Raw genomic sequence first — 13,319 nt, 5'->3', positions numbered from 1 at the left:
CTATCTATCATATAGTACCTTCCACGTGTATCTATCTATCTATCTATCTATCTATCTATCTATCTATCTATCTATCTATCTATCTATCTATCTATCTATCTATCTATCTATTAAAGTGTGTAGTTATAGACAATTAAAGCATTTGATTTTTGTAGAATTTTAAAAGGTTCCATGTTATTATTCAAATTTAGAGACACAAAACTCTCAAGATAAGGCAATATGTATTATAACTAATCTTTCTTTCTTGGTTTATCTCTTAGATTTCCTGATTCTGCGGTTTCCGTGCTGAAGGGTCAGACCTTACGCCAGAAGCTCCTGCAGTCGTTGTTCCTTGATAAGGTTTACTGGGAAAGCCAGGGGGGGCGCCAAGGAATCGAGAGGTTAATTGATGTTATCGAAAGAAGAGCAAAGATTCTCCTCACTTACATTAATGCTCATGGGATTAAAGTGATACCAATGAATGAATAACTGAAAAGACACCGTTCTGGAAATCACTTCTCAATTTGTACTGGAGTCCCATCTGGCGTTTGCTTCCATCTTGCACTCAGTGCCACTGGGATAGACTCTGGGCCAGTGACCATGTGTTAGATAATTCAGGTTTGATGGCAGATGTATGGACTTTCTCTTTTCACATAAGGAATTATCAACATCACTTTCATGTAGCAGCCAGTGCCATTTTCAATACTGCACTGATTGAACATTGCAAGATCTTAATCGGGAGGAATATATACAGTAAAGCACTTGTATTAAAAAATTGTAAAATTGCACTCTGAACTTTACTTACATTATTAAAATAATATGTTTTTATACTTCTTTTGGGATCTTTAACAAGCATGTTTATGAACATTTGTTCTTTACAGGCTTTCTCAGCATATTGTGGCTGGGTGTGGGAATGACAAGTCTTCCAAATGACAAAAGAAAGTTTTAGGGAGCCAGCCAGGTCGTTCCTTTTATTGTTCGCGGACAAATGTAAAGCAAAGAAAACAGAAATAACGCTCTAAAGTGTGCATTCCTTATGCAGGAAATAATAGGCAATGTGACCACAAACAGTTGCCTATGGTGGAGCTCCGTCCAGCAGTTAATGACGCCTCCTTCCCCAACGTCTGAGACTTTATGGCAGCTAAACTGGAAGGGCAGGCATAATCAGTGTCTCTGGGTGGCTTATGGGTTGTGAGGAAAGAAGAAGGCAGGGCTAGTGGCAGTGCCCTCTCTGTTCTCATCGGGTTACTAAATATGTCGACTGAGCCTGAGCCTCCGACGCACATGTGTGACATAACAGTTAAGTAACTGACATGTTAAATTAACTTAAACAGAACATCTCTGTATATATATGAGGGACGTTCTAAAAGTTTTTCACTTTTAAATTTTCGTTGGAAACAGTGAAGACGGGAGGAGTAGTAATTGGTCGTGTCTGAGAGTGTCATGTGACTAGTTCTGTCTGGCAAGCCAGCTGCCTTTTCAGTTTAGTATAAGAGTTGTCACCTTATGGTGAAGATGGCTGCGAAACTTACAAATTACATCAAAGAGGAACAGCGTCCTGTCATACACTTTTTGTGGGCAGAAGGTGTGCCAGGAGCATAAATTCATCTCCGCATGTGTGCTCAGTATGGGGATGAAGTTCTCGCTCGTAGAGTATGAGTGGATTGATATGTTTGAAAATCGCCGTACTAGTGTGACGGATGCAGAGTGCTCTGGAAGAAGATTTTCATGTGATGATGATGTGAAAGCAGTGGTGCATCTGTGGCTACACTCCCAACCAAAAACATTTGTTGCTGATGGCCTTAAAAAGTTGGTACGATGTTGGGGAAATTGCATTGCAAAGGAAGATGACTATGTAAAAAAGTGATGTAATTTGCTTTTGAAATTTTTAATAAATAGAGTTTAAAAAAGCGTCCTTCGTAAAACAACAAAATGACCAGTGTGCATGCCTGTGCCTAATGTTGTCCACTGTCCAATGAACAAAGGCACCAAGAAACATAACGGAAGAGGAATGCATATATGGTGAACAGAGGTGCACAATGTAATCGAAACAGATGGACTTACTATTTTACCATTGTGCCTATTTTACTAGTCTGGCATGTCACTGTGCTAGTATTAGAATAATCTATAACTGCTTGGTAATCTTATTCTTTATAGCAGAATTTCATAACCTAGGAGTTGTGATTCCCCCCCATGTCAATTGCTGATGATTCTCCAAGGAAGACCCCCGACATAAATATCATCATGGTATAGGTCTTGAAAATGCTAAGATATTCTGTTGTCTCACAAATCCAACACTGATTGCCGTCCACGCAGAGTAGCACAATCTGTTTGTGTCCATGTATTTTTTCCTCTGCGAGTTTCGATTTTCCACCCACATCTCAAAGACGTGCTGTATTATCATGGGATTTGTGATATTTATCAGGTTCAGGTTATTATTAAGATTAGCACACACACAGCTATGCACACATACATGGAGGACTTATCCAGACAGAGTTTTCTCGGATGGTGCCAGTTGCAAGTCACCCCGGTCTCTTCACACATATACATAGAGAGATCCTAGCTAGTCAAAGTCTTGAGTGGTGCCAGTTGTCAGTCACTCTGCAATTTTCCTCATAGGATGCTCTACATGGGCACTCTTTATTACCAGCACTAACAAAATGCAGATGTCCAGGCACTACACGTAAAAGTTCAACTCTTTTGGTTATATCCCACTTACTAAGCAAACAGTGTCTTACTTTTGTGGCAGTAATTCTATTTATTGAGGAGCAACCTCAAAGGTCTTCACAAACCCTGTGGGCAAGAAAACAACAATCTTCCCCAAACTTTAATCATTTCAGTCACTGTAGATAAAAGACAAAGAATAAAAAATATAAAAGCAATGTAGTATATACTGTATTAAGGTATAGTAATGCCAAGTAGAATAAAACATAACAGAAAATAAAATGGATAGTAAAGTCTGGATATAAACATCTTAGAAAAGCCTACTGAAAATCAGAAATGTCAAGGAGTGGATGTTGTCCTGGGCGGCTTTTGATTTAGCAGTCTGGCGTTATTCATAGATTATGTTTTCTAATGTCCAGATGAAATTGTCACACATGTCTCGATCTCTGAAAATGCCCTGCTGCCGTGGCCTCTCTTGGTCCCTCAGACAAATCATATTGTAAGAAGGGGAAAACAAACAGAAAAAGGTTTGGGGATCCACCCCGTATATTGTGAAGCAGAATTATCAATATGGTATCGCACCAAAGTAGTCTCAAAAGGCAGAGTCCAAAGCAGAACTGAAGGAAAGGTGAGGTGGTTGGACTTTAATAGGCCATGGGCAGGAAGAGGCGGGTCCATGAGGGAACTGGTGGAATTGAGGTCAGTAGGATGCCGTGGTCTAGAATGGGGTCCGGATGTTGATCGTGGTCTAGCTGGGTTTCCCTTCTGATGATCTGTAGAAGAGGGAGAAAAGACATTAGTGCACTTTGTCAACCCCTGACTTAGCATCTCACCTTCATTTAAGCCCTTTGACTGCCCTCTTATGCGCACATGTGTGACGATATATATGTTAAAATGCACTCATAGGATTCTGGGGCACATGACATTATATACATTTGATTGGCTACCTTTTCCTTAGGATGAGTGACTCTGATTAGAGTGTTTGAATTTTTAAGTACCTCCTGTGGACAATTAGCCCAGACACAGACAGGCGGACACAGAATGTTCCACAACACAACGTTTATTTTACAAGTCCCACACACAACACAGTGCCTCTTCAAACACTCTTCAAAAGTCCCTCTCTCTCTCTGTCTAGGTTGGACTTCCTTATTCTTCTCAAGCATTGCCTCCTTCCTCCCGACTCCTACTCGAGGGAGGCGGCCTCTTTATAAGCCACCCAGATGTGCTCCAGGTGCTCTGTGAGGGTCTTTTGGCAGCACTTCCGGGTGTGGCGAAAGTGCTGCATGAGCACCCAGAAGCAAACCGGGTGTCCCTGGAATTCCTTCCGGCAGCACTTCCGGGTGTGGCGAAAGTGCTGACATCCAGGGCTCTCCTTGTGGTGCCCACGGGCCCCAATAGGGTTGAGCTTCCATGCTCGGTTCATGTGACCTCCATACAGACCAGGGCAGCTGCCCTCTCGTGGTCCAGGGGAGGTATAATCCCTCTCTTGGTTCTTCTAGGCGTCCCAGCCGGGCATTGGTCCTGGCCATCCATCACACTCCATACTTCTTCCTTTCTCAAACTATAAACTAATTCGATAACTTCTAGTCCTGTGATGTCCATCCTTTCCCAGGATATAAACTAATTGAAACAGGTTCTATAGCTCTGTGGCATGCATTTACCTTCTTTGCTTTCCACCATTAGGTTGTAAACCAGTTAACACAGATGCACTAAGGTTATAATTTATTAGTACAATATAGGAAAAACATACAAGAAACAACTTTCACAATGCCTGTAATTAAAGTCCTGTAAATTCAGCTAATCCTGGTTCATTTGAGCAAAGTAATTAAAACTTAATTAACTTCTGCATTTTCAAAAATTGAAGATTTTACACTTCAGGACATGTGCAGGTTAGGCTAATGGGCGATTCAGAATTACATTAATGTTTGTGTTTGAGAGCGTTGGCAATCAATGGACCAGCACCCGCTTCTAAAAGGGTAACCTAAAAGACACTCAGACTCTGAGAAACAAGATTCTCTGGTCTAATAAAAACCAAGGTTGAACTGTTTGGCTTCAGTTCTAAGTGTCTTGTTTTGAGGAAACTCAGCACATCTACACTACTATTATAACAATGAAATGTAGTGGTGGCTGGGGTTCTTTTTCAGAGGCAGAGACTGGAAGACAAGATAGAGTTGAGAATAAGATGTACGGAGCAAATGAACATCTGCTGTGGAGCCCTCTGGACCACAGACTGGGCTGAAGTTTCACCTTCCAACAGGACAATAACCTAGAGTGCAAGGCAACGACAACAGAGGAGTGGCTTAGGGTCAACTCAGTGAATATCCTCAAGTGGCCAAGCCAGAGCCCAGACTTGAACCCAATTGAACATCTCTAGAGAGGCCTGAAAATACCTGTCCATGGAATAATGTCCACAATTAATGTTATTATCAAAAGAGACAGGACTCTTACCACTTACTGATGTCAACCTTACAATGATGGACAAATGAGAAGACTTTCTTATGAAAACAATAGAAGGGGTCTGAATACTTTATGAATCCATTAATGCCTAGGAGTGGATTGTTAAAATTTCAAAGGCTTTTACCATGATGGTACTGTATAATAAAAATTCAATATTTACATACTTTAAGAAATACTAGGGGGCTCTGCACCCTGCTCACTTCACTCGCCAACCCCCAGGTGGGCACTACGCGCTAAGCCACTTCACATATATGGAAATGGATGTACAATTTAAACAGATTGTTATTTTCATGGGAACAGTTACTTATGCATAATAAAACTGTTTTACATTACAGTGAGTAAGTAACTATAGTTAAAAATAGTAAAACATAATAAATTGAAAGAAAATTATGTTTCGTGTTGTGTTAGAGGTATTCGTTGTGTTATACGTTTTCATTCTGTTTGGCTTTGAAATTAACACGCAAATACTTTTGAAACTTACACTTTACTGTAAAACTTCAGTAAAAACAATTTTTTTAATTAACTTTTCGTCAATATCACATTGAATTTTGATTCCGTGTCTGAACTTACATTGTAACAACGCAACATATAACTGGCTGTGAGTGAATTTCTTTTCTTTCTCTCTAATAAATAAACCGACTTTTTCAAATGTTTGTCCCTGTGATTTGTTAACTGTCATAGTAAAAGCTATTGTAATGGGAAATTGCAAATGTTTTAATACGAATGACATATCAAGATCTCCTTTGGTATCTAATGTTATCCGCGGAAGATGTACTACATTCCCTATCTTGTCGCCTGTTAAAATTTTACATGTCATTGCCGTGTAACCGAATGACAAGTTTTGCGTTAATTCATTTGACTTCCTCGTTTCTCGGTGCTAGAATTGCCTGTGTACTCATTTCTTCTGTTGATAACACTTCGGGATGAAATTCATCAATAAGATTTGAACATAAGTCTTCTTTTATTGGGAACCTAAAGTGAGGAAAACGTAAAACTTTATAAGAGCTGAGAGTGCAGGAACTGTGTGTGAGAGGACCGTGGGTGTGGTTGAAAATGGTTGAGAGGAGGGCGGGACTTGACAAAATCTCTTGGCAATAGTCTCGTCTCAAGATTTTCTTTTATAATAGAGAGATAACCAAAGGTGCTGCATAACCAACCATTTGGTTATTGATATTCTAACTTGACATTGACATTTAGCCAAACAACTAAACATAATTCTCAGTCATAATAATAATAATTTTATTTATATAGCACCTTATCATACATTTACATGCAACTCAAGGTGCTTTCCACAGATTAAGCAGCAAAAACAATAAAGATACAAACACTAAAGTGCAAAACAATGCAATAGTGCAATAGTAATAGTACAAGTACAGAGCAAAATGCAAGAGTAGATAATCTATCTATATATATAAAATTCTTTGCGCTTTTGAAATGGAAATTGCATATGACCACGCGAAACGGAAATTACATATGACCACAGAACATATAATACAGGAACTAATCACTTCGTTTTTGGACGCCATTTTTATGTCGTCTTTACGAATTGTTATTATTTGTGTGAGAGTTATTTTACTGATATTGAAAAGAAGTAAACACAAACACGCTGATCTATCCCATAGAAGTTCGCCCTGCCCTCCTCTCTGGACTCCAGCGCTGAGCTGTCCGCCGCCAGGCGCGTTCTGACAGAGAAGTTTTATTTATTCATCCAAGTGACTGTCGCGGAAACTGACACATTGTAACTATTTTTTTAATTGCCAGTACGTGATAGTAGAAGAGATGAAGAAAACAGCTTTGCGTCTTTCTACTTTTTAACTGCGCCGAGCTGTAAACAATGTGAAGACGAGACCACCTTCAGCGGTGAGGGGTCGTGACAACAAAGTGGACGCTGGGAGGCACAGAGTGTCGGGCTGCTCTGCCAGATCGACAGCTTCACAGTTTCGGGCAGCGTCCTCTCTTCTCGCACTGTTTGTGACACTTCAAGTGCCCCCTCAGCTCCTTGGACAGTGGAAATCTTTGCAAATGAGTGTAATCGGCGCCATCGAAGCAAGACTCTCTTGCGGTGCATGGCTACTTACTCTCCATTAAGGTGAGTTTGGGTCACAAAAACCCCACAACTTTCAAGGTTGCTTTTGTGATGAACTATTTTAAGAAGATGGAGGGTTTACATCTAAGAATATGTACCGACCTCTCCATGTGAAGAATTGGACTTGGGAATTGTTTGGACTTTCTGCCCGTTAAGCATGGAAGGGCAGCGTCCACATTTCTCAGAATAAAGTTTCTCGTAAATCACAGGCACGTAGTGCAAAGTTGTCAAGCAGGTAGTTTACCCGAAACCACTGCAGTAGTACTCAATGTATCTTTAATTCTTAAATGGTAATGTTTTACTGTTTAATAATTTATACACTTCTTATATATCATTTAAATTCTCTTATGGAAATGTTTTACTGTTTAATAAATTATACGCTTCTTATATGTTCTTCAAATTCTTTTATTAAAATGTTTTACTACTTAATAACTTTTCTTATAAATACTACATTTTATTTTTTTTCCCTTTACTCAGTGAGCAAAGCCACTGGGTAATCAGCTAGTATCATATAAATATGCCCTAAACCAATTTATAACAGTCCCAGACAAACCAATCCACTCCTTAAGATGATTTAAAAGTATACTATGATCAACTGTATCAAATGCAGCACTTAAATCAAGGAGCACAAGAATAAAATGTTTATTCAAATCTATAGAGATTCTTAGATTATTCACAACTTTCACTAAAGCGGTTTCAATGCTGTGCTCTGCCAAAATAAAGCCATTTCCACAAGAGACTGAATCGATTTACTCCATGCCTCATGTTCATTTTTCTGTTAATGACCATGGGCTTGTAAAGGCTTATCTTATTTCCAGATGTTTGTGGAGGCGTTCAGACATTCATTCCCATCTGTAAAATCAAGATGCAAATCAAGAAAGCAAAATAGTCCATTTGCTTATTCTTGTCTCATGCCAAATACAGCAGTTGCTGATGCAATGTGATTACTTAATGATTGGCCCTGTGTTTGTGTGAGCGTGATGGTGAGCATATGTGTGTCGTTCTGTCAAGAGTTGTTTTTCCGCCTTGTTTCTAGAGCTACCTGAATCGGCCCCAGCTCTCTGTATGATTAAATAAGTTTGAGATGGTACAGCATTATGTTGTCACACAGGCGTGTCAAGAGGAACACCTTCATAGCTCATCACAGGTACGCAATACCCCGTCAGGGCAAGAGGGGGCACAGCTGCAAACATCCTCATCTGTTCTCTCCTCTGCAACAGTGAAAAGATGCCCCTTGAAGGAAAGTAACCCCACCATTTCCAGCCGTAAGGGTATAAAAGTCTCATTTGTAACTGAACTTAATGAAAGGACGGAGCTTCCTATGACTGACCTGCTCTCAAGAGCCAAATGTTTCAATGATAAGGCAAGGAGGCTGCTTTGTTTTATTTCTTTTTTGTCCTCCTCTTGCATTGATTTAAGTTATAATTGAGAATCAAAAAGGGGGGACCCCCCAACACTTTTAGGACTCACCTTGCTATCATTTACCATTTCACAATGTAAGCACTAGATGTGCCCTTGGATTCAGTTCTTAATATGTAGTGTGGAGAAAAGGGTACAAGATGAGGGTGTTGTGCATTTGCTATAGCTGGAGGGAGAGGTAACAAAGGGGAGGACGTGATGGCTACCATCTGTCATGCTGATTAATTTGTGGGCAGCAGGATAAAGGGCTAGGTGATGGCTCAGGAAGGTGGATACACCCCATCAGCTGAATTGCGAAGGAGGCAAGAAGAGGAAAGGCAAACTGAGAGCTGGTAGAAGGAGGGATGTCCTGATGTAACAGCATCCATGGGAGGGCATGGTGCCATGGGTGCCATAGACGTGACATATATGATTTGCTCGCCAACCCCCCGATCTACAAGTCTCCGACTTAAAGTTTAAAGTAGAGCAAAATCTACATACTTCTGTCATTTCACTTATGTCTATATATTCAATCTCTTTTCGATGTTCTGTTATTTCACCAAGTAATAATTTCCGTTTGTTTGTGCTAATGCGATCTTTACTATCAGTTTTTTGAGACTTCCGAATTTTAGTGCTTTCATAATCTGTATCGTGCCAACATTTTTTAACCTCTTTATGACCTTCTACTTTGTATTCTACTCTTTACCTTTTATTTCCGACCCTGCTTGGAGCTGAGAGCGCAGGAACTGTGTCTGACAATAGCATTGACACGAATGAGAAGTGAGTGGACCGTGGTTGTACAAAGTCTCGTCCCAGGATTTCCTTGTATAATACGTATATATATATATGTATATATTGTGGAAGGTACCCTCGGACACAAACAGGCAGACACCGTAAGTCCCGAACACACAAGTTTATTTACAATAAAAGTCCCGCACACAACACAGTGCCCCTGCACACCCTTTCAAAGTCCGTGCCTCTTTCTGGTCCTTCTTCCACCACCTCTACTCCTTTCCTCCGAGCTTTATCTTCTTCCTCCTGACTCCGGCTCTTGACTGGGTGAAGGCGGCCTTTTTATATCCACGTGCACTCTGACGATCTTCCTGTGACACCTTCCTGGTGTGGCTCAAGTGCTGCATGAGCACCTGGAAGCACTCTGGGTGTCCCTGGTATTCCTTCTGACAGTACCTCTGGGTGTGGCAGAAATGTTGACATCCAGGGCTCCTCAATCCTCCAACCGCCCCCTTGTGGTGGGCACGTTCCCCAATAGGGTTGAGCTTCCATGCTCGGTTCCCATGGCCGCCATACAGACCAGGGCAGTTGCCCTCTCATGGCCCAGGTAAGATATAATCCCTCTCCCAGTCCTTCTATATATATATATATCCATCCATCCATCAACCAACCCACTATATCCTAACTACAGGGTCACGGGGGTCTGCTGGAGCCAACACAGGGCACAAGGCAGGAAACAAACCCCAGACAGGGCACCAGCTCACCGCAGATATATATCACCTCTGTATACGAGAAATTCAAGATAAGAGAAACTAGAAATTCGGATCTAAATACGAGCATTGGCTCGCGTAACGAGCCATGAGCCAGGCTGTGGTTATGCGTGACGCGTTTCCCGATCTGCCTCGACTCGGGGATTCACCTAAGCTGACGCTGCCAGCCCGTCAGCTCACTTAGTGTTCCTTGTTCTCCCATAGCGTGAGGATCTACGCGTTTGTGCGCTTGTGATTTCATTGTTTCGCTATAGCAGTTCGCTGTATAAGCGTATCCAAAAATATCGCGGACATGCAGACGGAGAATAGGAGACGATTGCCCTCAAGAGGAGAGAGAGAGAGAGAGAGAGAGGCGCACGCACGAGATAATGAGGGAGAGAGGCGCAAGCGAGCGAGAGAGATAAGGAGAGAGAGAGAGGCGTGCGCGAGCGAGCGAGATAAGGAGAGAGAGATGTACATGAGAGAGAAGAAGCTCAGTTATGCTCACATGACGCTCAGCAGACAAAGTGTATCCATACTACTTGTATTGCAAGACATCGCTCATTTTATAAAGTCAAAATTAATTAAAAAATTTAGCTTGTCTTGCAAAACACTCGTAAACCAAGTTACTTACAAACCGAGGTTCCACTTGTACTGCATATATTATTTATCAGTGTTATTTGTTAGGAAAATTGATTTTTATGTTGATATTTTTGGGGGTGCGGAACAGATTAACTGGATTTCCATTATTTTCAATGGGGAAGTTTGTTCTAGATACGAGAGTCTGAATCACAATCTGATTGTATGGGTGGTTACCTACTAGATAACGCTTGTGGTTGGTCTGCAAGTCGGCAAACATCCGCCACAGTGCCCTCTTTTAGTTGCGAGAAGCAGATCATAGAATGGTTGAATAGTTTTACTGTCAAATAATGCAAAGAGTACGCAAAACGTGTTTCGCCCTTACTTGGGCTCATCAGGCGTACACACTCACTGCACTCCTTGCGGGAATTGAACCTCGGACGTCAGCAAAGACAAAGTCCCTTTATGCTACGCCACAGTGTGTGGTTCGTTTATTTGACAGCCTGGGGATCGAAGTAACTGCATTCATAGCATCCGTAGTCTCGATCTGATTGTATTGGTGGTTACTTACCAGGTAATGCAGGTGGTTGGTCTGTCAGTCGGCAAACATCCGCCACCGGCCCTCTCAGTTGTGAGAAGCAGATCATAGAATGTTACATAGTTTACTGTCACATAATGCAAACTCAGACTCAGACTACAGATGCTATGAATATATATATATATATATATATATATATATATATATATATATATATATATATATATATATATATATATATATATATATATATATATATATATATATATATATATATATTGTGAACTTGAACCCGGACACAGACAGACGGACATCGTTGGCTCCACCACACACTGTTTATTTACACTAATTATTTACAAATTACGTGCACTCTCAACCCCAGTGCCTCCAGCACCGATTCCCCAAAGTCAAGGCCACACAGTTCCACTGCCTTTCTCCTGGCCGCCTCTAATCCTCCCTCCAGCTCCGTCCTCTTCCACCCGACTTCTGGCGATGACTGGAGGGCGGCGGCCCCTTAAATAGGAACCCAGATGGGTTCCAGCTGCTTCCCGGCAATCTTCTGAAGACACAACTGCGGAAGCCCTCCGGGTGTGACCGGGTGTCCCTGCTCCTATTCCCCCCAGCACTTCCTGGTGTGGCGGAAGTGCTGAGGTTTAGGGTTGTTCTACAGGGTTGAGCTTCCAAGCCCTTTACCCGTGGCCCCCAGCACAACATGGGTGGTCACCCCCTCGTGGTCTGGAGGAGGCACAAGCCCTCCTCCGGTCCTCCTGGGCGTCCCGGCTGGCTCCACCCCTAGCCGCATGTGACAGTGCCCCACTGCCAGCGAAGACACGTCAGTCCGAGTCTCACATCCCGAGAGGGCAGTTCGTCACCCGGTTTGGGTCCTACTACATATCCAGGGCCAGCGGGTGGGACTTCCAGTCTGTGGCCATTTTGGCTCTATTCTTCCCAGTGCGGTGGCATGCTGGCTCTCCCAGCTGCTGCTGCGTCAATGAGGCACCACGGATCGACATGCGCCTACCACCGCCAAGGATCCGGGCAGCCCCTGCCTGTTGAACACAAAACACACGTGGCCCCGCAGGGCCGGTTGCTGGTAAGCAGGGAACTTACCTTCCGGGTCCTTTCTGTCCAGGGAAACGTCCCCGGCATGGCCTCGCTAGGCGACATGCCGTCCCGGGCGCCTTCTGCGGCGGCATGCTCGCGGGAGCCTGCTATACTCCAGCAATGGCCATTGTCCTTCCTCCACACCCGGGGAGTTGGCTATACTGCGGATCGGCGGCGGTCCGTGCGGAGAACCGCTCCCGCGGCGTTGTGCACGCGCTGCTCCCACGGCGAGTGTGTGGGGTTTGCTGCTGCGCCGGGCCGTCCACAGAACAAAGTTTTTTGCTTGTACCAGACGGAGCAGCCTGCCGACTACGCCACTGTGGAACTGGACCTGGACAAAGACAGGTGAACATAGTTTAGTACCCAACACACACGTTTATTTACACAAAATATTTACAGTTTGTTCAGTGCATAGCCTAGTGCCTCCAGCACCAATCCCCCAAAATCCAGGCCTCACAGTCTCCAAATGCCTTCCTATCGGCCGCCTCCACTCTTCTCTCCGAGCTCCGTCCTCTTCCACCCGACTCTTGCTACTGAATGAAGGGAGGCGGCCCCTTATATAGGAACCCGGATGGGCTCCAGCTGCTTCCCAGCAAAGTTCTGCGGATACACCCTCGTGTGGTGGAAGTGCCGGCTGCGCACCCGGAAGCCCTCTGGGTGTCCCTGCTCCTCTTCCCCCCAGCACTTCCTGGTGTGGCGGAAGTGCTGAGGTCCAGGGTTGTTCAGGCACCGAGGCGCCGCCTGGACCCCAACACAACCAGGGCAGTCGCCCCCTCGTAGTCCGGTCCTCCTGGGCGTCCCGGCTGGCTCCACCCCCAGCACATGCGACAATATATATATATATATGGTATAGGGTGCCAAACAGGCAAATAACAATGATTTTCGGAATATAGTCAGTATCGGAATATATAAAGTAGGCGACAAAATAGATAAATTCATTCCCGATTATATATAACGTCAATGCCTGATTATATAAAGTCAGTGTTAGAATATATAAAGTAATTCCTGAATTTATAAAGTCAGTGTTAGAATA

The 13,319-nt window shown here is 43.1% G+C and overlaps 1 protein-coding gene across 1 annotated transcript in view; it reads left to right on the top strand.

The window, feature by feature from the left end:
* gask1b (golgi associated kinase 1B) overlaps positions 1-1,422 on the top strand; it is a 49,206-nt gene extending 47,784 nt beyond the window's left edge. The window contains exon 4 of the mRNA XM_039750303.1: positions 261-1,422. Coding sequence (XP_039606237.1) covers positions 261-468 — 208 coding nt within the window. The 3' untranslated portion in view covers positions 469-1,422. The remainder of the gene's footprint in view (positions 1-260) is intronic.
* The last annotated feature ends 11,897 nt before the right edge of the window (positions 1,423-13,319 follow it).

Source organism: Polypterus senegalus, chromosome 4 (genome assembly GCF_016835505.1).
Source record: "Polypterus senegalus isolate Bchr_013 chromosome 4, ASM1683550v1, whole genome shotgun sequence".
In the NCBI taxonomy this organism is placed as follows: Eukaryota; Metazoa; Chordata; class Cladistia; order Polypteriformes; family Polypteridae; genus Polypterus; species Polypterus senegalus.
This window is presented reverse-complemented; position numbering and strand designations above follow the sequence as displayed.